Below are 22,896 nucleotides of genomic sequence, written 5' to 3' on the forward strand. Positions count from 1 at the left end.
CCCCTTCTTCTCCCTGTCGCCCCTCATCTCCTCTCTCACTCCCCTTCCTCTCCCTGTCACCCCTCATTCCCTCTCTTTCTCCCCCTTCCTCTCCCTGTCACCCCTCCTTCCTTTCTCTTTCTAACTTTCCCCTCCTCTCCATTTCTTATTCCCTCTTCCCCTTTTTCTCACTCCCTCTCTTTTCTTTTTCCCCCCCACTCTACCCCTCCTTTTCTCTCTCTTCCCCTCTGCTCTCCTGCCTTTATCACTATTCTCTCTGCCACTCCCCTCTTCTCTCCTCCTTTTTCACCCCTCACCCCTCCTTTCTCTTTGAAACTCTTCCTCCTCTCCTCTCTCTTTCTCAACCCTGCCCTCTCTGTTTCTCACCTCTCCCCCCTTCTCTCACCTATCTCTGCATCTATAACATGTTATCACTATCTCTCTCCCCCCTCTTCCCTTCCCCTCCTCCCCGCTTCCCGCGTCCCCCCCCCCCCCCCCACACACACCTCACAGGCCTGCAGTAAGCAATAATTCGAGCCCAAGGCACTGTCACGGATCGGAATCTATTTTGTTATTCGGTTAAATTTGTTATAAGGTTGATATGTGTTTTGCTCTTCCGGGGATGCATCCCCGCCCCCACCCCTCACCCCCCCCTCCCTTTTTCCTCCCCCTATCCCCCTTATCCCCCTTTTTTCCCCATTCCCCTCCCACTCCCCTCCTGGCCTCCCACAGTTCCTATGGATAATAGAATCGCTCCTTCAGCAGAACCGCTATCTGAGATTCTCTCCTCGAGTTAAAAGTTTATTAAGAAAAGGTTGAAATGTTATGTTTGGGTTTATCACATCCACAATTATGCTTTATATGTATGTAATTGGGTGTCTGGGTCTGACCAGACTATATGGAAGAGGGGGCCCGGCTTCCCCCGTGGGGGTGACATTTTTTATGGGTTTAAGGGGCGCGGGCGATCCGACTAAGGCTTTCATAGTGAGGGGGGCAGTAGCAGGTTTGAAGAGGGCATCAGCAGTCCGACACCAGGAAGCCGGTGGTCACTCTGCCAGTGCGTGGGGGTCTGGTTCAGGCGACCAGGAGACTTTGTTTTCCTCAGTTTGAGGTGAAGCTGTTTAATGCAGCACTTGCACTGGCATTTTGGGGGGCATGGCGCGGAAGCGAATTCGTTGTGCAACAAAGAGGTGGGGACGGGGGGGCCTGTCGGTCGAGAGTGTGGTGCAGGGGCCTGGATCACTCAAGCACCTGGTGCGGGAGTCTAAGACAGACCAGCGAGCCCAGGGCGCTTGGGTTTCTCTAAGGGGGTTGGGGGAGAGTGCGATTTGCCCGGTAATGAGGCTATGCGTCTACATGGAGGTTCGTCCTCCTATCCCAGGCCCATTGCTGGTGCATGCAGATGGTGGGCCGGTATCAAGATTTCAATACCAGCGGGTTTTCCAATTATGATTTGGGGATAGATGGTACCGGGTTCGGGTCAGCCTAGGAGCGGAGGTGATCAAAAGGATTGGCCGTTGGAAATCCAGCCGGTATCGAATCAATGTTAGGCCTGGGTTGAGTTAAGGGGCGTTGGGTTGATTTTGTTTTGAAAAATGACTTTTTTTGCCTTGATTTTCGATGTTGGATCATTGGGGATTCTTTTCTGCACTGGGCGGAGAAGCGTGCAGTTGTCCGTCCATATGGGAGGAATTTGGGCGTGAGTGGAAAGCAGGGAAACGTGTTCTGCTGGGCGGGTGAGGTTTGAGGTTGGAATACGCTGTTGGTCTTGGCGAGGGATAGGAGGCCTGTGACAGGACATTAACCCCTGTCTAAAAGGCTCCAATTTGAAAGCCTGTATCTGGCTGATGAGTCCAGCAGGGAGCTGGGTAATTGCAGCTACAGACAATTAGCCAGTCTCCACCTGGCTCATCAGTCAGGTAGAAAACCCCCCTACTTAAACTGCAGGGGATCTCTCTTGCACATGGGAGGTGTATGCTCACAGAGTGGGGTCCTAAGAAACCAGACCCTCTATTCCAGAATGCAGCGGACCCTGGAACCTCAGAGGAATCATCCCAGGAACACCAACCAAGATCCTACTGGAAAGAGCACCCCGATAATGGTACCTCTTTGGACTTTGGGGTTAGAGGCTGGACAGAGGCCTATCCTCCCAGCCCTGCAGATAGGGACTGGGAAGTGTGTCAGCCCTTACCGAGGGACAGGCCTGTTTTTCTTTATTTGTGTGCTGCCTTAAAGCTGTGTTGTTTTTGAAGCTACGGCCTAAATAAATGTTTATTTCCCCCATATCTACATCTCCCTGGTTATACCTCTGCACTCGTCTCCTACAAGGCCCCCACAAATGTTGATTATTCACGTGGAGGGCAATGACGTGGGGGCGGTGACATCATTGCACTTAGTTAGGTCGATGAGGAAAGATGTATCTCAGATCCAGGTGTGTTGGGGGGCGGTCCAGGTGGTGTGGTCAGACATTGTCCACAGGAAGCCGTGGAGAGGTTCATGGCGAGCTGGGGCGGTGGAGTGAACGAGAAACAAAATGAGGCAGGTGGGGAATCTCTGCCGCAGGTAGGAGGCTGGGTGATAAGTCCCCCGAGTTCCATTCAGCAAATGGCGGATTCTTCCGCACAGACGGGGGACATTTATCTGAAATAGGGTTACATCTGTTTAACATAACACTTCAGGAGGGGCTTGAAAGGGTCCTTGCGGGGCTAGTTTAAGGAGGGTAAATAGCCTCGTGGGTGACAACTGTTGAGGGGGGGGGGGGTAAGTACACGTTAACCGGGGGCTCTATGGTGCAGAAAAGCCCTATGGTGGCTGGGGTGACGAGTGAACAGGGCTCATTTGTGTGTGGGTCCTGGAGCCCGGTATCGCTAAGCGGCCGGGCCGGTGGGGTGGCTGGCTTGGTGGGTCTTGCGGGACATGGTTTGGGTACCATCGGCTTTTACCGGTGGGGCGAGCATGCTGGCGGGGTTGGCACGTACCAGGGTTTATTATTTGTGTAAATAAAGTCGTGCCCATTGTACCTCAGACCTTCGTTGTGTGTTCATTTATTTATATGTAAGTTGCAGGGAGGGAGGGGGGAGCTTCCTCGTAGTTCCAAGGTCAAGGGTCAATTGGACAGGTCATCTTCAGGACCAGGTTGTCTGAAACCCTCCAAATCATACCACACGTGAAACTTTTGTTAGGTTGGGACACCTGAGGGCCCTCAACATGTGACGTGGACCTGAGGTCACCCTCCATTCTCCTTTCAGAAACCCTCAGCCTCTCACTGTGTGTCCCGCTCCCCCTGTGTGTCCCGCTCCCCCCGTGTGTCCCGCTCCCCCCCGGTGTCCCGCTCCCCCCCGTGTGTCCCGCTCCCCCCGTGTGTCCCGCTCCCCCCGTGTGTCCCGCTCCCCCCGTGTGTCCCGCTCCCGCCGTGTGTCCCGCTCTCGCCGTGTGTCCCTGTGTCCCACTCCCGCCGTGTGTCCCGCTCCCCCCGTGTGTCCCGCTCCCCCCGTGTGTCCCGCTCCCCCCGTGTGTCCCGCTCTCGCCGTGTGTCCCGCTCCCCCCGTGTGTCCCGCTCTCGCCGTGTGTCCCGCTCCCCCCGTGTCCCTGTGTCCCGCTCCCCCCGTGTGTCCCTGTGTCCCGCTCCCCCCGTGTCCCGCTCCCCCCGTGTGTCCCGCTCCCCCCGTGTGCCCCGCTCCCCCGTGTGTCCCTGTGTCCCGCTCTCCCCGTGTGTCCTGCTCCCCCCGTGTGTCCCGCTCTCGCCGTGTGTCCCACTCCCCTGTGTGTCCCTGTGTCCCGCTCCCCCCGTGTGTCCCTGTGTCCCGCTCCCCCCGTGTCCCGCTCCCCCCGTGTGTCCCGCTCTCGCCGTGTGTCCCGCTCCCGCCGTGTGTCCCGCTCTCCCCGTGTGTCCCGCTCCCCCCCGTGTGTCCCGCTCCCCCCGTGTGTCCCGCTCCCCCCGTGTGTCCCGCTCTCGCCGTGTGTCCCGCTCCCCCCTGTGTCCCGCTCCCCCCGTGTGTCCCTGTGTGTCCCGCTCCCCCCGTGTCCCGCTCTCGCCGTGTGTCCCGCTCTCGCTGTGTGTCCCGCTCCCCCGTGTGTCCCGCTCCCCCCGTGTGTCCCGCTCCCCCCGTGTGTCCCGCTCTCGCCGTTTGTCCCGCTCTCGCCGTGTGTCCCACTCCCCCGTGTGTCCCTGTGTCCCGCTCCCCCCGTGTGTCCCGCTCTCGCTGTGTGTCCCGCTCCCCCCGTGTGTCCGGTGCTGTCCCTGTGTGTCCCGCTCTCGCCGTGTGTCCCGCTTTGTCCCGCTCTCGCTGTGTGTCCCGCTCTCGCCGTGTGTCCCGCTTTGTGTCCCGCTCTCGCCGTGTGTCCCGCTCTCGCCGTGTGTCCCGCTCTCGTCGTGTGTCCCGCTCTCGCCGTGTGTCCCGCTCTCGCCGTGTGTCCCGCTCTCGCCGTGTGTCCCGCTGTGTCCCGCTGTGTGTCCCGCTCTCGCTGTGTGTCCCGCTCTCGCCGTGTGTCCCGCTGTGTGTCCCGCTGTGTGTCCCGCTCTCGCTGTGTGTCCCGCTCTCGCCGTGTCCCGCTCTCGCTGTGTGTCCCGCTGTGTGTCCCGCTCTCGCCGTGTGTCCCGCTCTCGCCGTGTGTCCCGCTTTGTCCCGCTCTCGCTGTGTGTCCCGCTCTCGCCGTGTGTCCCGCTGTGTGTCCCGCTCTCGCTGTGTGTCCCGCTGTGTGTCCCGCTCTCGCCGTGTGTCCCGCTGTGTGTCCCGCTCTCGCTGTGTGTCCCGCTCTCGCTGTGTGTCCCGCTCTCGCTGTGTGTCCCGCTCTCGCTGTGTGTCCCGCTCTCGCCGTGTGTCCCGCTGTGTGTCCCGCTCTCGCCGTGTGTCCCGCTGTGTGTCCCGCTCTCGCTGTGTGTCCCGCTCTCGCCGTGTGTCCCGCTGTGTGTCCCGCTGTGTGTCCCGCTCTCGCTGTGTGTCCCGCTCTCGCCGTGTCCCGCTCTCGCTGTGTGTCCTGCTGTGTGTCCCGCTCTCGCCGTGTGTCCCGCTCTCGCCGTGTGTCCCGCTTTGTCCCGCTCTCGCTGTGTGTCCCGCTCTCGCCGTGTGTCCCGCTGTGTGTCCCGCTCTCGCTGTGTGTCCCGCTGTGTGTCCCGCTCTCGCCGTGTGTCCCGCTGTGTGTCCCGCTCTCGCTGTGTGTTCCGCTCTCGCTGTGTGTCCCGCTCTCGCTGTGTGTCCCGCTCTCGCCGTGTGTCCCGCTGTGTGTCCCGCTCTCGCTGTGTGTCCCGCTCTCGCCGTGTGTCCCGCTGTGTGTCCCGCTGTGTGTCCCGCTCTCGCTGTGTGTCCCGCTGTGTGTCCCGCTCTCGCCGTGTGTCCCGCTCTCGCCGTGTGTCCCGCTCCCGCTGTGTGTCTCGCTGTGTGTCCCGCTCTCGCCGTGTGTCCCGCTCTCGCTGTGTGTCCCGCTCTCGCTGTGTGTCCCGCTGTGTGTCCCGCTCCTGCTGTGTCCCGCTGTGTCCCGCTCTCGCTGTGTGTCCCGCTGTGTCCCGCTGTGTCCCGCTCTCGCTGTGTGTCCCGCTCCCCCGTGTGTCCCGCTCTCACTGTGTCCCCCCCCGTGTGTCCCGCTCTCGCCGTGTGTCCCGCTCTCGCCGTGTGTCCCGCTCTCGCCGTGTGTCCCGCTCTCGCCGTGTGTCCCGCTCTCGCTGTGTGTCCCGCTGTGTGTCCCGCTGTGTGTCCCGCTCTCGCTGTGTGTCCCGCTCTCGCTGTGTGTCCCGCTCTCGCTGTGTGTCCCGCTCCCCCCGTGTGTCCCGCTCTCACTGTGTGTCCCGCTCTCACTGTGTGTCCCGCTCTCGCCGTGTGTCCCGCTCTCGCCGTGTGTCCCGCTCCCCCCGTGTGTCCCGCTCCCCCCGTGTGTCCCGCTGTGTGTCCCGCTCCCCCCGTGTGTTCCGCTCTCGCTGTGTGTCCCGCTGTGTCCCTCTGTGTGTCCCGCTCCCCCCGTGTGTCCTGCTCCCCCCGTGTGTCCCGCTCCCCCCGTGTGTCCCACTCTCGCTGTGTGTCCCGCTGTGTGTCCCCCTGTGTGTCCCACTCTCGCTGTGTGTCCCGCTCTCGCTGTGTGTCCCGCTCTCGCTGTGTCCCGCTGTGTGTCCCGCTCTCGCTGTGTGTCCTGCTGTGTGTCCCGCTCTCGCTGTGTGTCCCGCTCTTGCTGTGTGTCCCGCTGTGTGTCCCGCTCTCGCCGTGTGTCCCGCTGTGTGTCCCGCTCTCGCCGTGTGTCCCCCCGTGTGTCCCGCTCCCCCCGTGTGTCCCTGTGTCCCGCTCCCCCCGTGTGTCCCTGTGTGTCCCGCTCTCCCCGTGTGTCCCGCTCCCCCCGTGTCCGTGTGTCCCGCTCCCCCCGTGTGTCCCTGTGTCCCACTCCCCCCGTGTGTCCCTGTGTCCCGCTCCCCCCGTGTGTCCCGCTCCCCCCGTGTGTCCCGCTCCCCCCGTGTGTCCCTGTGTCCCGCTCCCCCCGTGTGTCCCTGTGTCCCGCTCCCCCCGTGTCCCTGTGTGTCCCGCTGTCCCTGTGTGTCCCGCTGTCCCTGTGTGTCCTGCTCTCCCCGTGTCCCTGTGTGTCCCGCTGTCCCCGTGTGTCCCGCTCCCCCCGTGTGTCCCTGTGTCCCGCTCCCCCCGTGTGTCCCTGTGTGTCCCGCTCTCCCCGTGTGTCCCGCTCCCCCCGTGTCCGTGTGTCCCGCTCCCCCCGTGTGTCCCTGTGTCCCACTCCCCCCGTGTGTCCCTGTGTCCCGCTCCCCCCGTGTGTCCCGCTCCCCCCGTGTGTCCCGCTCCCCCCGTGTGTCCCGCTCCCCCCGTGTGTCCCTGTGTCCCGCTCCCCCCGTGTGTCCCTGTGTCCCGCTCCCCCCGTGTCCCTGTGTGTCCCGCTGTCCCTGTGTGTCCCGCTGTCCCTGTGTGTCCTGCTCTCCCCGTGTCCCTGTGTGTCCCGCTGTCCCCGTGTGTCCCTGTTGTGATCTGACTTCAACACAAAGACTTTCTATTCAAATCACAATTTATTTTGTCGTCTTTTGGCTCGTTTTCCAGTGTATTTGTTGTGTGTGGGGGGGGCAGAGAGGTGACAGAGGGGCGGGAGGTGGCAAATGCAGTGTCAGGTAAGAGCCCCCAGGTCACCCCTCCGCCCCTCTCAAACAGCAGGTTTGCCTGAGAACAAAGAAATTCTTGCATGGGGGGCTATCTCTGCATGGCCCCTTCCTCCAGTGTGGGTGATAACCTGACATTTAGGGGGGTACTTGGACTTGACCCCCATCCCCACAGACTCCTCCCCCCCCCCCTCATGAAGCTCCCCCTCTACACCCCCTTTCAGACAGGGATGCCCTGCGAGGCGAGGCTGCTCCAAGAGGGGGGCTGCAAAGGGACAGACGCCGTTCCCCCCCACCCCCAAAAGCTCCACCCTCCTCCACCACCCTCCTTGGGAGGGGGGAGGGCCGAGGTATGGGTCGGCCCCTGTGGGGGGATCCGGCGGGGGACGGGCAGGGGGTGTCGTCGATAAACGATGTGATCTCGTCCCGAAAGAAGGAGCTGGGGAGACCCCCCCCTGTCCCCACCGACCCACCAGACAAAAACTGCCGCAAGGAGCTCAGCCCCTCCTCCCCCTCGCCTCGGGAGGGCCGCCGGCGACCCCAGGGCTGCATGTCGTGACTGCGGCGGGGGGTGGAGGGGCTACCCCCCCACGTCGACTCTGTACCCCCCCGAACATCGTCCGAGGAAGACCACCTGAGCAGGAGAGGGGAGGAGCGGGGTGGAAACAGGTCCATCTCGTCATTTGACATCCGGCGCGATAGGGTGGGCTGCACAAAGATAAGAACGGTGGGGAGTTAATAACATGGCCGCCATGGGTTCTACACCCTCCTCGCCTCTTCATAGACTGGGGAAATGCGTGTGTGGGGGGGGGGGGGGGGGAGGGGGAGGGCAGGATGAGGGGTGTATGTACGGGTGGGGGGTGAGGGGTGCACGGGGCAAACATGATGAAGGTTATATGTGTATGGGGGGGCTGGATGAGGTGTGTATGTATGTGTGGGGGGGGCAGTATGAGAGGAGTATGGGTGTGAGGTGGGAAGATGAGGGGTGTATGTGTGGGGGTGTATGTGTGTGGGGGGTGGATGATGAGGTGTATGTGTGGGGGGTGGATGATGAGGTGTATGTGTGTGGGGGAGTGGGATGATGAGGGGTGTATGTGGGGGGTGGATGATGAGAGGTGTATGTGTGTGGGGGAGTGGGATGATGAGGGGTGTATGTGGGGGGTGGATGATGAGAGGTGTATGTGTGTGGGGGTGGATGATGAGACGTGTATGTGTGTGGGGGTGGATAATGAGGGGTGTATGTGTGTGGGGTGTGGATGATGAGAGGTGTATGTGTGTGGGGTGTGGATTATGAGAGGTGTATGTGTGTGGGGGAGTGGGATGATGAGGGGTGTATGTGTGTGTGGTGTGGATGATGATGGGTGTATGTGTGTGGGGTGGATGATGAGGGGTGTATGTGTGGGGGTTGGATGATGAGGGGTGTATGTGTGGGGGTTGGATGATGAGGGGTGTATGTGTGGGGGTTGGATGATGAGGGGTGTATGTGTGTGTGGGGTGGATGATGAGAGGTGTATGTGTGGGGGTTGGATGATGAGGTGTATGTGTGGGGGTTGGATGATGAGGGGTGTATGTGGGGGGTGGATGATGAGGGGTGTATGTGGGGGTGGATGATGAGAGGCGTATGTGTGTGGGGGGTGGGTGATGAGGGGTGTATGTGAGAGGGTGGGATGATGAGTGGTGTATGTGGGGGGGGGGGTGGATGATGAGGGGTGTATGTGTGGGGGTGGATGGTGAGAGGTGTATGTGTGGGGGGTGGATGATGAGGGGTGTATGTGGAGGGGGTGTGGATGATGAGGTGTATGTGTGGGGTGTGGATGATGAGGTGTATGTGTGGGGGGTGGATGATGAGGGGTGTATGTGGGGGGGGGGTAGATGATGAGGTTGTGGATGATGAGGGGTGTATGCATAAGGGGTGTATGTGTGGGGGGTGGATGATGAGAGGTGTATGTGTAAGGGGTGTGTGTGGGGGGTGGATGATGAGAGGTGTATGTGTGGGGGGTGGATGATGAGGGGTGTATGTGTGGGGGGTGGGATGATGAGGGGTGTATGTGGAGGTGGGAGGGATGATGAGGGGTGTATGTGTAAGGGGTGTAGATGATGAGAGGTGTATGTGTGGGGGGTGGGATGATGAGGGGTGTATGTGGGGTGGGAGGGATGATAAGGGGTGTATGTGTAAGGGGTGTAGATGATGAGAGGTGTATGTGTGGGGGGTGGGATGATGAGGGGTGTATGTGGGGGGGTGGGATGATGAGGGGTGTATGTGGGGGGTGTAGATGATGAGAGGTGTATGTGTGGGGGGTGGGATGATGAGGGGTGTATGTGGAGGTGGGAGGGATGATGAGGGGTGTATGTGTAAGGGGTGTAGATGATGAGAGGTGTATGTGTGGGGGGTGGGATGATGAGGGGTGTATGTGGGGTGGGAGGGATGATAAGGGGTGTATGTGTAAGGGGTGTAGATGATGAGAGGTGTATGTGTGGGGGGGTGGGATGATGAGGGGTGTATGTGGGGGGGTGGGATGATGAGGGGTGTATGTGGGGGTGGGAGGGATGATGAGGGGTGTATGTGGGAGGGTAGGCTAAGAGGCGTATGTTGGGATAGGGAGGGCTAATCTGCACAAGGTAAATAATAGGTACATGCTGAGCTCTCAGCAGAGTTGGTGCATTTTCTGCTTATTTTCAGAGTGGACACAAGAGGGCGACATCTCCCCAGCAACTAACTGTTACTGGGAATCACTCACAAATCTGTCCCGTATTTCCAGGCCGCCTGTGTGATTAATCCAGTCCTGGTTTTCTGGCTCTATTTGTTATTTAGTATTGTAGTGTCATATGGAACAGACCGGCCTGGATCTCTATCTCACATGTAACCTGGAGTAGATGGCTAGTGTCACCCCCAAGGACACAAATCTGAGAGATTCGGGGCTGCTGGGCCAAAACCTGGCATTTTAATTGAGAGAAGTACAGAAGTGAGAGTCAACACCTGGGGAGGTCAATTAGTGACAATCATTAGCTGTATCTAGAGCTGAGTAATGAGCAGTTTCACTAATGAAGTGATCAGTGCAACAGAGATAAAGAAGTGATCAGTGCAACAGAGATAACAAAGTGATCAGTGCAACAGAGATAACAAAGTGATCAGTGCAACAGAGATAACAAAGTGATCGGTGCAACAGAGATAACAAAGTGATCGGTGCAACAGAGATAACAAAGTGATCGGTGCAACAGAGATAAAGAAGTGATCAGTGCAACAGAGATAACAAGGTGATCAGTGCAACAGAGATAAAGAAGTGATCAGTGCAACAGAGATAACAAGGTGATCAGTGCAACAGAGATAACAAAGTGATCGGTGCAACAGAGATAACAAAGTGATCAGTGCAACAGAGATAAAGAAGTGATCAGTGCAACAGAGATAACAAGGTGATCAGTGCAACAGAGATAAAGAAGTGATCAGTGCAACAGAGATAACAAAGTGATCGGTGCAACAGAGATAAAGAAGTGATCAGTGCAACAGAGATAACAAGGTGATCAGTGCAACAGAGATAAAGAAGTGATCAGTGCAACAGAGATAACAAGGTGATCAGTGCAACAGAGATAACAAAGTGATCGGTGCAACAGAGATAACAAAGTGATCAGTGCAACAGAGATAAAGAAGTGATCAGTGCAACAGAGATAACAAAGTGATCAGTGCAACAGAGATAACAAAGTGATCGGTGCAACAGAGATAACAAAGTGATCGGTGCAACAGAGATAAAGAAGTGATCAGTGCAACAGAGATAACAAGGTGATCAGTGCAACAGAGATAAAGATGTGATCAGTGCAACAGAGATAACAAAGTGATCAGTGCAACAGAGATAACAAAGTGATCGGTGCAACAGAGATAACAAAGTGATCAGTGCAACAGAGATAACAAGGTGATCAGTGCAACAGAGATAAAGAAGTGATCAGTGCAACAGAGATAACAAGGTGATCAGTGCAACAGAGATAACAAAGTGATCAGTGCAACAGAGATAACAAGGTGATCAGTGCAACAGAGATAAAGAAGTGATCGGTGCAACAGAGATAACAAAGTGATCAGTGCAACAGAGATAAAGAAGTGATCAGTGCAACAGAGATAACAAGGTGATCAGTGCAACAGAGATAACAAAGTGATCGGTGCAACAGAGATAACAAAGTGATCGGTGCAACAGAGATAACAAAGTGATCAGTGCAACAGAGATAACAAAGTGATCGGTGCAACAGAGATAACAAAGTGATCGGTGCAACAGAGATAACAAAGTGATCGGTGCAACAGAGATAACAAAGTGATCAGTGCAACAGAGATAAAGAAGTGATCAGTGCAACAGAGATAAAGAAGTGATCAGTGCAACAGAGATAACAAAGTGATCGGTGCAACAGAGATAACAAAGTGATCAGTGCAACAGAGATAAAGAAGTGATCAGTGCAACAGAGATAACAAGGTGATCAGTGCAACAGAGATAACAAAGTGATCGGTGCAACAGAGATAACAAAGTGATCGGTGCAACAGAGATAACAAAGTGATCAGTGCAACAGAGATAACAAAGTGATCGGTGCAACAGAGATAACAAAGTGATCGTGCAACAGAGATAACAAAGTGATCGGTGCAACAGAGATAACAAAGTGATCGGTGCAACAGAGATAAAGATGTGATCAGTGCAACAGAGATAACAAAGTGATCGGTGCAACAGAGATAACAAAGTGATCAGTGCAACAGAGATAAAGAAGTGATCAGTGCAACAGAGATAACAAAGTGATCGGTGCAACAGAGATAACAAAGTGATCGGTGCAACAGAGATAACAAAGTGATCAGTGCAACAGAGATAAAGATGTGATCAGTGCAACAGAGATAACAAAGTGATCGGTGCAACAGAGATAACAAAGTGATCGGTGCAACAGAGATAACAAAGTGATCGGTGCAACAGAGATAACAAAGTGATCGGTGCAACAGAGATAAAGAAGTGATCAGTGCAACAGAGATAACAAAGTGATCGGTGCAACAGAGATAACAAAGTGATCGGTGCAACAGAGATAACAAAGTGATTAGTGCAATAGAGATAACAAAGTGATCGGTGCAACAGAGATAACAAAGTGATCGGTGCAACAGAGATAACAAAGTGATCAGTGCAACAGACATAACAAAGTGATCGGTGCAACAGAGATAACAAAGTGATCGGTGCAACAGAGATAACAAAGTGATCGGTGCAAGAGAGATAACAAAGTGATCTGTGCAACAGAGATAACAAAGTGATCAGTGCAAGAGAGATAACAAAGTGATCTGTGCAACAGATAAAGAAGTGATCAGTGCAACAGAGATAACAAAGTGATCGGTGCAACAGAGATAACAAAGTGATCGGTGCAACAGAGATAACAAAGTGATCAGTGCAAGAGAGATAAAGAAGTGATCAGTGCAACAGAGATAACAAAGTGATCGGTGCAACAGAGATAACAAAGTGATCAGTGCAAGAGAGATAAAGAAGTGATCGGTGCAACAGAGATAACAAAGTGATCAGTGCAACAGAGATAAAGAAGTGATCAGTGCAACAGAGATAACAAGGTGATCAGTGCAACAGAGATAAAGAAGTGATCAGTGCAACAGAGATAACAAGGTGATCAGTGCAACAGAGATAACAAAGTGATCGGTGCAACAGAGATAACAAAGTGATCTGTGCAACAGAGATAACAAAGTGATCGGTGCAACAGAGATAACAAAGTGATCGGTGCAACAGAGATAACAAAGTGATCGGTGCAACAGAGATAACAAAGTGATCGGTGCAACAGAGATAACAAAGTGATCGGTGCAACAGAGATAACAAAGTGATCGGTGCAACAGAGATAACAAAGTGATCAGTGCAACAGAGATAAAGAAGTGATCAGTGCAACAGAGATAACAAAGTGATCGGTGCAACAGAGATAACAAAGTGATCGGTGCAACAGAGATAACAAGGTGATCAGTGCAACAGAGATAACAAAGTGATCGGTGCAACAGAGATAACAAAGTGATCGGTGCAACAGAGATAACAAGGTGATCGGTGCAACAGAGATAACAAAGTGATCAGTGCAACAGAGATAAAGAAGTGATCAGTGCAACAGAGATAACAAAGTGATCGGTGCAACAGAGATAACAAAGTGATCGGTGCAACAGAGATAAAGAAGTGATCGGTGCAACAGAGATAACAAGGTGATCGGTGCAACAGAGATAACAAAGTGATCGGTGCAACAGAGATAACAAGGTGATCAGTGCAACAGAGATAACAAAGTGATCGGTGCAACAGAGATAACAAAGTGATCGGTGCAACAGAGATAACAAGGTGATCAGTGCAACAGAGATAACAAAGTGATCGGTGCAACAGAGATAACAAAGTGATCGGTGCAACAGAGATAACAAGGTGATCAGTGCAACAGAGATAACAAAGTGATCGGTGCAACAGAGATAACAAAGTGATCAGTGCAACAGAGATAAAGAAGTGATCAGTGCAACAGAGATAACAAAGTGATCGGTGCAACAGAGATAACAAAGTGATCAGTGCAACAGAGATAAAGAAGTGATCGGTGCAACAGAGATAACAAGGTGATCAGTGCAACAGAGATAACAAAGTGATCGGTGCAACAGAGATAACAAGGTGATCAGTGCAACAGAGATAACAAAGTGATCGGTGCAACAGAGATAACAAAGTGATCGGTGCAACAGAGATAACAAGGTGATCAGTGCAACAGAGATAACAAAGTGATCGGTGCAACAGAGATAACAAAGTGATCAGTGCAACAGAGATAAAGAAGTGATCAGTGCAACAGAGATAACAAAGTGATCAGTGCAACAGACATAACAAAGTGATCGGTGCAACAGAGATAACAAAGTGATCGGTGCAAGAGAGATAACAAAGTGATCGGTGCAACAGAGATAACAAAGTGATCTGTGCAACAGAGATAACAAAGTGATCGGTGCAAGAGAGATAACAAAGTGATCGGTGCAACAGAGATAACAAAGTGATCAGTGCAAGAGAGATAACAAAGTGATCTGTGCAACAGATAAAGAAGTGATCAGTGCAACAGAGATAACAAAGTGATCGGTGCAACAGAGATAACAAAGTGATCGGTGCAACAGAGATAAAGAAGTGATCAGTGCAACAGAGATAACAAAGTGATCGGTGCAACAGAGATAACAAAGTGATCGGTGCAACAGAGATAACAAAGTGATTAGTGCAATAGAGATAACAAAGTGATCGGTGCAACAGAGATAACAAAGTGATCGGTGCAACAGAGATAACAAAGTGATCAGTGCAACAGACATAACAAAGTGATCGGTGCAACAGAGATAACAAAGTGATCGGTGCAACAGAGATAACAAAGTGATCGGTGCAAGAGAGATAACAAAGTGATCTGTGCAACAGAGATAACAAAGTGATCAGTGCAAGAGAGATAACAAAGTGATCTGTGCAACAGATAAAGAAGTGATCAGTGCAACAGAGATAACAAAGTGATCGATGCAACAGAGATAACAAAGTGATCAGTGCAAGAGAGATAAAGAAGTGATCAGTGCAACAGAGATAACAAAGTGATCGGTGCAACAGAGATAACAAAGTGATCAGTGCAAGAGAGATAAAGAAGTGATCGGTGCAACAGAGATAACAAAGTGATCAGTGCAACAGAGATAAAGAAGTGATCAGTGCAACAGAGATAACAAAGTGATCAGTGCAACAGAGATAAAGAAGTGATCAGTGCAACAGAGATAACAAGGTGATCAGTGCAACAGAGATAAAGAAGTGATCAGTGCAACAGAGATAACAAGGTGATCGGTGCAACAGAGATAACAAAGTGATCGGTGCAACAGAGATAACAAAGTGATCGGTGCAACAGAGATAACAAAGTGATCGGTGCAACAGAGATAACAAAGTGATCAGTGCAACAGAGATAACAAAGTGATCGGTGCAACAGAGATAACAAAGTGATCGGTGCAACAGAGATAACAAAGTGATCGGTGCAACAGAGATAACAAAGTGATCGGTGCAACAGAGATAACAAAGTGATCAGTGCAACAGAGATAAAGAAGTGATCAGTGCAACAGAGATAACAAAGTGATCGGTGCAACAGAGATAACAAAGTGATCGGTGCAACAGAGATAACAAGGTGATCAGTGCAACAGAGATAACAAAGTGATCGGTGCAACAGAGATAACAAAGTGATCGGTGCAACAGAGATAACAAGGTGATCAGTGCAACAGAGATAACAAAGTGATCGGTGCAACAGAGATAACAAAGTGATCAGTGCAACAGAGATAAAGAAGTGATCAGTGCAACAGAGATAACAAAGTGATCGGTGCAACAGAGATAACAAAGTGATCAGTGCAACAGAGATAAAGAAGTGATCGGTGCAACAGAGATAACAAGGTGATCAGTGCAACAGAGATAACAAAATGATCGGTGCAACAGAGATAACAAGGTGATCAGTGCAACAGAGATAACAAAGTGATCGGTGCAACAGAGATAACAAAGTGATCGGTGCAACAGAGATAACAAGGTGATCAGTGCAACAGAGATAACAAAGTGATCGGTGCAACAGAGATAACAAAGTGATCAGTGCAACAGAGATAAAGAAGTGATCAGTGCAACAGAGATAACAAAGTGATCAGTGCAACAGACATAACAAAGTGATCGGTGCAACAGAGATAACAAAGTGATCGGTGCAAGAGAGATAACAAAGTGATCGGTGCAACAGAGATAACAAAGTGATCTGTGCAACAGAGATAACAAAGTGATCGGTGCAAGAGAGATAACAAAGTGATCGGTGCAACAGAGATAACAAAGTGATCAGTGCAAGAGAGATAACAAAGTGATCTGTGCAACAGAGATAACAAAGTGATCGGTGCAACAGAGATAACAAAGTGATCGGTGCAACAGAGATAACAAAGTGATCGGTGCAACAGAGATAACAAAGTGATCGGTGCAACAGAGATAACAAAGTGATTGGTGCAACAGAGATAAAGAAGTGATCGGTGCAACAGAGATAACAAAGTGATCGGTGCAACAGAGATAAAGAAGTGATCGGTGCAACAGAGATAACAAAGTGATCGGTGCAACAGAGATAACAAAGTGATCGGTGCAACAGACATAACAAAGTGATCGGTGCAATAGAGATAACAAAGTGATCGGTGCAAGAGAGATAAAGAAGTGATCAGTGCAACAGAGATAACGAAGTGATCTGTGCAACAGAGATAAAGAAGTGATCAGTGCAACAGAGATAACAAAGTGATCGGTGCAACAGAGATAACAAAGTGATCGGTGCAACAGAGATAACAAAGTGATCAGTGCAACAGAGATAACGAAGTGATCGGTGCAACAGAGATAACAAAGTGATCAGTGCAACAGAGATAACGAAGTGATCGGTGCAACAGAGATAACGAAGTGATCAGTGCAACAGAGATAACGAAGTCATCGGTGCAACAGAGATAACGAAGTGATCGGTGCAACAGAGATAACGAAGTGATCTGTGCAACAGAGATAACGAAGTGATCAGTGCAACAGAGATAACGAAGTGATCAGTGCAACAGAGATAACAAAGTGATCGGTGCAACAGAGATAACGAAGTGATCGGTGCAACAGAGATAACGAAGTGATCAGTGCAACAGAGATAACAAAGTGATCGGTGCAACAGAGATAACAAAGTGATCGGTGCAACAGAGATAACAAAGTGATCAGTGCAACAGAGATAAAGAAGTGATCAGTGCAACAGAGATAAAGAAGTGATCAGTGCAACAGAGATAACAAAGTGATCGGTGCAACAGAGATAACAAAGTGATCAGTGCAACAGAGATAAAGAAGTGATCGGTGCAACAGAGATAACAAGGTGATCAGTGCAACAGAGATAACAAAGTGATCGGTGCAACAGAGATAACAAGGTGATCAGTGCAACAGAGATAACAAAGTGATCGGTGCAACAGAGATAACAAAGTGATCGGTGCAACAGAGATAACAAGGTGATCAGTGCAACAGAGATAACAAAGTGATCGGTGCAACAGAGATAACAAAGTGATCAGTGCAACAGAGATAAAGAAGTGATCAGTGCAACAGAGATAACAAAGTGATCAGTGCAACAGACATAACAAAGTGATCGGTGCAACAGAGATAACAAAGTGATCGGTGCAAGAGAGATAACAAAGTGATCGGTGCAACAGAGATAACAAAGTGATCTGTGCAACAGAGATAACAAAGTGATCGGTGCAAGAGAGATAACAAAGTGATCGGTGCAACAGAGATAACAAAGTGATCAGTGCAAGAGAGATAACAAAGTGATCTGTGCAACAGATAAAGAAGTGATCAGTGCAACAGAGATAACAAAGTGATCGGTGCAACAGAGATAACAAAGTGATCGGTGCAACAGAGATAACAAAGTGATCGGTGCAACAGAGATAAAGAAGTGATCGGTGCAACAGAGATAACAAAGTGATCGGTGCAACAGAGATAAAGAAGTGATCGGTGCAACAGAGATAACAAAGTGATCGGTGCAACAGATAACAAAGTGATCAGTGCAACAGAGATAACGAAGTGATCAGTGCAAGAGAGATAAAGAAGTGATCAGTGCAACAGAGATAAAGAAGTGATCAGTGCAACAGAGATAACAAAGTGATCGGTGCAACAGAGATAACAAAGTGATCGGTGCAATAGAGATAACAGAGTGATCAGTGCAAGAGAGATAAAGAAGTGATCAGTGCAAGAGAGATAAAGAAGTGATCAGTGCAACAGAGATAAAGAAGTGATCAGTGCAACAGAGATAACAAAGTGATCAGTGCAACAGAGATAACAAAGTGATCGGTGCAACAGAGATAACAAAGTGATCGGTGCAATAGAGATAACAGAGTGATCAGTGCAAGAGAGATAAAGAAGTGATCAGTGCAAGAGAGATAAAGAAGTGATCAGTGCAACAGAGATAAAGAAGTGATCAGTGCAACAGAGATAACAAAGTGATCGGTGCAACAGAGATAACAAAGTGATCGGTGCAACAGAGATAACAAAGTGATCAGTGCAACAGAGATAACGAAGTGATCGGTGCAACAGAGATAACGAAGTGATCAGTGCAACAGAGATAACGAAGTGATCGGTGCAACAGAGATAACGAAGTGATCAGTGCAACAGAGATAACGAAGTGACCGGTGCAACAGAGATAACGAAGTGATCAGTGCAACAGAGATAACAAAGTGAGCGGTGAGCAATTATGTATCTGCTGCTCCCACATAGATACTGCTCAGATTGGGCTATCGAGCACACTGCTCATTACCAACCACTGGCTGTGATACAGGACGGGGGGTTATACTGGTGGGTCCTTGTTATATTGGGGGGTATCCTGGCTGTGATACAGGAAGGGGGGTTATACTGGTGGGTCCTTGTTATATTGGGGGGTATCCTGGCTGTGATACAGGACGGGGGGTATCCTGGTGGGTCCTTGTTATATTGGGGGGTATCCTGGTTGTGACACTGGTTGTGATACAGGACGGGGGGTTATACTGGTGGGTCCTTGTTATATTGGGGGGTATCCTGGCTGTGATACTGGTTGTGATACAGGACGGGGGGGGGGGTTATACTGGTGGGTCCTTGTTATATTGGGGGGTATCCTGGCTGTGATACTGGTTGTGCAGCCCATTATACTGGTGTCACTAGCCTCACCGGGTGTCGGTTGACCTGCAGGTAGTGCCCACGGTCCGTGGGTAGCAGGACGTGTCTGACCGGCAGGAACTTTCCGTCCCTCAGGTCCCCCCCCAGGTAGTGGGGGGGTCTCTTCATGATGGCTCCGTTAGCATCAAAACGAACCTCGCACAAACGTCCGTCTGCAAAGTCCTCCCGGCCGCTGTCTGCAATGGGTTAATAGGGGACAGAGAGAGAGAGAGAGAGAGGGAGAAAAGGGGGCAGGAGGAGAGAGTGAACAGATGGAGGAGAATGACAAGAGGAACAGAGAAAGGAAGATGTAGGGGGGAGAGAGAACGAGAAAAAGAGAGGAGAAAATAGAGGAAGGGAGAGAGAAAAGTGAAAAGATAGAGGAAGAGAGAGAGAGGAGGAAGGGAGAGGAGCAAGAGAGAGAGAGAGGAGGAAGAGGTAGAGGAAGAGAGAGAGAGGAGGAAGAGAGAGAGGAGGAAGAGAGAGGAGGAAGAGAGAGGAGGAAGAGGTAGAGGAAGAGAGAGAGAGGAGGAAGAGAGAGAGGAGGAAGAGGGAGGAGGAAGAGAGAGGAGGAAGAGATAGAGGGAGAGAGAGAGGAGGAGGAAGAGACAGCGGAAGTGAGTTGGGAGATAGGGGGAGAGAGAGGAAGAAAGAATGAAGGGGAGAGAGAGGGGAACAGAGAGAGGGAAGAGATAGAGGAAGAAAGAGAGAGGATTGTGAAATAATGTTTAGATGGATCTGCAGTTACCTCCTCCGGCCCCCATTGTGCCTTTCCACCTCTCAGTCACTCTCTTGCACCCCCTCCCTCCCTCCCTCCCTCCCTCCCTATGTCTCTGTCTTCCCCCACTTCAACCCCACTGTCCATTTCCCCAACTTTCTCTTCCTAGCCCCCTTCTACCCCCCTGCTGTCTCACTCTTCTGCCCCACACTCTTTTAGGCCGCGCTTATCGTGCCGGCGACGCAACTGCGCTGCAAAACAACTGTATTGCCGCCGTCGCGCGCGCTTATAGTAGCAGCGGTGCGACGGCTTGGTCGCGATCGCTGGAAGTCAAGTGAATTAGGCTGCGCTTATAGTGCCGTCGACGCAACAGCACGCTGCGGTTGCTGGAAAAATCAAATAGAGATGACGTCCAGCGATCGCAACCAAGCCGTCTCTCCGTCGCGTCGCTCTTACTATAAGCGCATGCGAAGGCGGGAATGCGTTTGTTTTGACGCGACGTCGCGTCACTATAAGCGCAGCCGTAGCTTTTTCCAGTGACCACAGCGTGACGTCATCGTCGCCGGCACTATAAGCGCAGCCTTACCCTCCCTCACCCCCCACCCCCGTTTCTCCTTCTCATCTCCCAACCCCCCTTTTCCCTCTTGTCTCCCCTGCTGCCTGTCCTCTCTCTCTGTCTCACCCCCCCTCTCTCACCCTCGTCCACCCCGCTGTCAGACAGCATGGATGCGCAGTGCTCCCACACGGTGCGCAGGTCGGCACGGTAACGGGCGCAGGACCAGATGAATGACGGGAGCAGCAGAGTCTGCGCCATGGAGCACCAGAGGACACACAGCACCATCCAGGGGGGGGCGCTATCATACCGCAGGCTGACGAAGCTCACCACCTGCAACACACCGCATCATGTGACCAGATACCCCTGTCATGTGACCAGGTACCCCAACATGTGACAAGATACCTCTATTATGTGACCGGGTGTCCTGTCATGTGACCTAAATACTCTACCAAGTGACCTCCAAGTACCCACCAAGGGCACGTAGTTGTGGGTCCCAGTTGAAACACTGAGTATAAGAGTATATGCAGACTGCAGGATCTACACCTGACCCCACAGAATATAATCACCTGACCCCACAGAATGTAATCACCTGACCCCACAGAATGTAATCACCTGACCCCACAGAATGTAATCCCCTGACCCCACAGAATGTAATCATCTGACCCCACAGAATGTAATCACCTGACCCCACAGAATGTAATCCCCTGACCCCACAGAATGTAATCCCCTGACCCCACAGAATGTAATCCCCTGACCCCACAGAATGTAATCATCTGACCCCACAGAATATAATCACCTGACCCCACATAATTCCCCTGACCCCACAGAATATAATCACCTGACCCCACATAATTCCCCTGACCCCACAGAATGTAATCATCTGACCCCACAGAATATAATCACCTGACCCCACATAATTCCCCTGACCCCACAGAATATAATCACCTGACCCCACATAATTCCCCTGACCCCACATAAGTCACCCGACCCCATAGAATGTAGTCACCTGACCCCACAGAATTCCCCATGACCCCACAGAATTTACCTGACCCCACAGAGCGTCAGCCTCCCTGGTACCTTTTCTGGCGCTGATATAAGATATTGTGATGCGGGTCTCGCTGTCCAATGTTACTGGTCCACAAAAAATTATAAATAGAACTGTAATTTCCCTGTTTCTTATCCTGACCTCACACTTTATTACTAAATTCCCCCAAAACGGAAGAACAGAGGACAGACGGGACTTTTCACTGGGTTTAATCGCCCAATAGGCAAACGGCAGCTCGTGCATGCGCCTGTCAGCACGTCCTGATCAGCAATACCAGCTCCCTACCTGTACTGAAGCTGTGCGCAAGCGGGGAGACTATAGAGCCTGTTACACATGCGTTATTTACATCAGTTATGCACGTATATGACGATTGCAGTACAGTACATGCATCAATAAGTGGAAAAAGGTAGTGCTTCACTTTAAGTACATTTTCGCTTTACATACATGCTCCGGTCCCATTGCGTACGTTAATGCGGGGTATGCCTGTATACCATAAAAAACACTATTACATACATTGAAAACATTTAAAGTGATCATTTATGCCCCAACCATAACATTATTATTTTTCAAATCATCCATCAATACAATTGGCATCAGATTCGATCTATTTTTTTTATGGTTGGGCCAACGGGCCATTGGATTATTTTTTGTACTATAGATTATTTTTTGGTAAGAGGGGGGGGGAGTTTTTGTTTTATGTTTTGGCCACTGCTTACCTGTATGAATTTGTTCCTGGAGGTCATTGACCTTGCGTATTGGGGAGGACCTCTGCATGGATGGGGTAGCTGGCTGTGTTTTAGCGTTACCTCTTTGGTGCCGTTGAGGCTGCCTAGGCTCACCGTGTGAGTGTATGTTTTGAAATAAGTATGTTGTGATGGTTTTTGGAGTTTCACCTTCAGACAGCTTTGGCTATTAGGGCTGTACATCATTTCTGTAGGTGGGGAAGGGAGTTGTTATGTGTTGGGGTGGGGGTAGGATGGGGGTAGGGACCCCAGGGTGAGTGGTTAGGCCCCATAGGACTCCGTTGTATACCATACATGTTAGTAAGGCATTGCCAATCACTGGCTTACTTTTCTCTTTTGTAGCCCTTTGTGGCCAACTGCCCATGCATTACACAGGCTAAGAGGTCAATAAATGCAAAAGTGCATAAAAGTTACATTGTATAAACTTTGACGTACTATTTACAGTAGGTATTCACGTTGTCAGAAGGCACCTATCGCCAGGTTTAGGTGTGATTTAAATAATGTCCTGTTATTTTCCCACGGTAACCTGAACATAGCCAGGTGAATATGGCATGTTTATAGTAATGGCTCAATTGCATATAATTTGCATATCAGATTCACTAACGACCATTATAATTGATGGTATGCTTTTTACGGCATACACATTTAGTTAACGTCGCATTATTCACGTTAGTGGATACAGCGTTACTATAAACTAAGTTTACATAGCTTAACGAAGTACAGCGAGTCTGGGCTTAAGTGATTATTCATTAAGGAGCAGCTCTTCAACCCCACTGTACAGCTTCAACCCCACTGTACAGCTTCAACCCCACTGTACAGCTTCAACCCCACTGTACAGCTTCAACCCCACTGTACAGACAGCTGAACGGAACCCTAGTATCAGGCTCTCTGCAGCTCTGCACATGCCAAACTCAAGCAATGAACATGCCAGGCTCTGCACATGCCAGGCTCTGCACATGCCAAACTCAAGCAATGAACATGCCAGGCTCTGCACATGCCAGGCTCTGCACATGCCAAACTCAAGCAATGAACATGCCAGGCTCTGCACATGCCAAACTCAAGCAATGAACATGCCAGGCTCTGCACATGCCAAGCTCTGAACATGTCAGGCTCTGCACATGCC

The 22,896-nt window shown here is 51.4% G+C and overlaps 1 protein-coding gene across 1 annotated transcript in view; it reads right to left on the reverse strand.

The window, feature by feature from the left end:
* Positions 1-6,951: 6,951 nt before the first annotated feature.
* GPR162 (G protein-coupled receptor 162) overlaps positions 6,952-22,896 on the reverse strand; it is a 30,894-nt gene continuing 14,949 nt past the window's right edge. Inside the window, exons 3-5 of the mRNA XM_075613061.1 lie at positions 20,126-20,315; positions 18,724-18,908; positions 6,952-7,765 (exon numbers count right to left, since the gene is read on the reverse strand). Coding sequence (XP_075469176.1) covers positions 7,250-7,765; positions 18,724-18,908; positions 20,126-20,315 — 891 coding nt within the window. The 3' untranslated portion in view covers positions 6,952-7,249. The remainder of the gene's footprint in view (positions 7,766-18,723; positions 18,909-20,125; positions 20,316-22,896) is intronic.

Source organism: Ascaphus truei, chromosome 8, assembly GCF_040206685.1.
Source record: "Ascaphus truei isolate aAscTru1 chromosome 8, aAscTru1.hap1, whole genome shotgun sequence".
Classification (NCBI taxonomy): domain Eukaryota; kingdom Metazoa; phylum Chordata; class Amphibia; order Anura; family Ascaphidae; genus Ascaphus; species Ascaphus truei.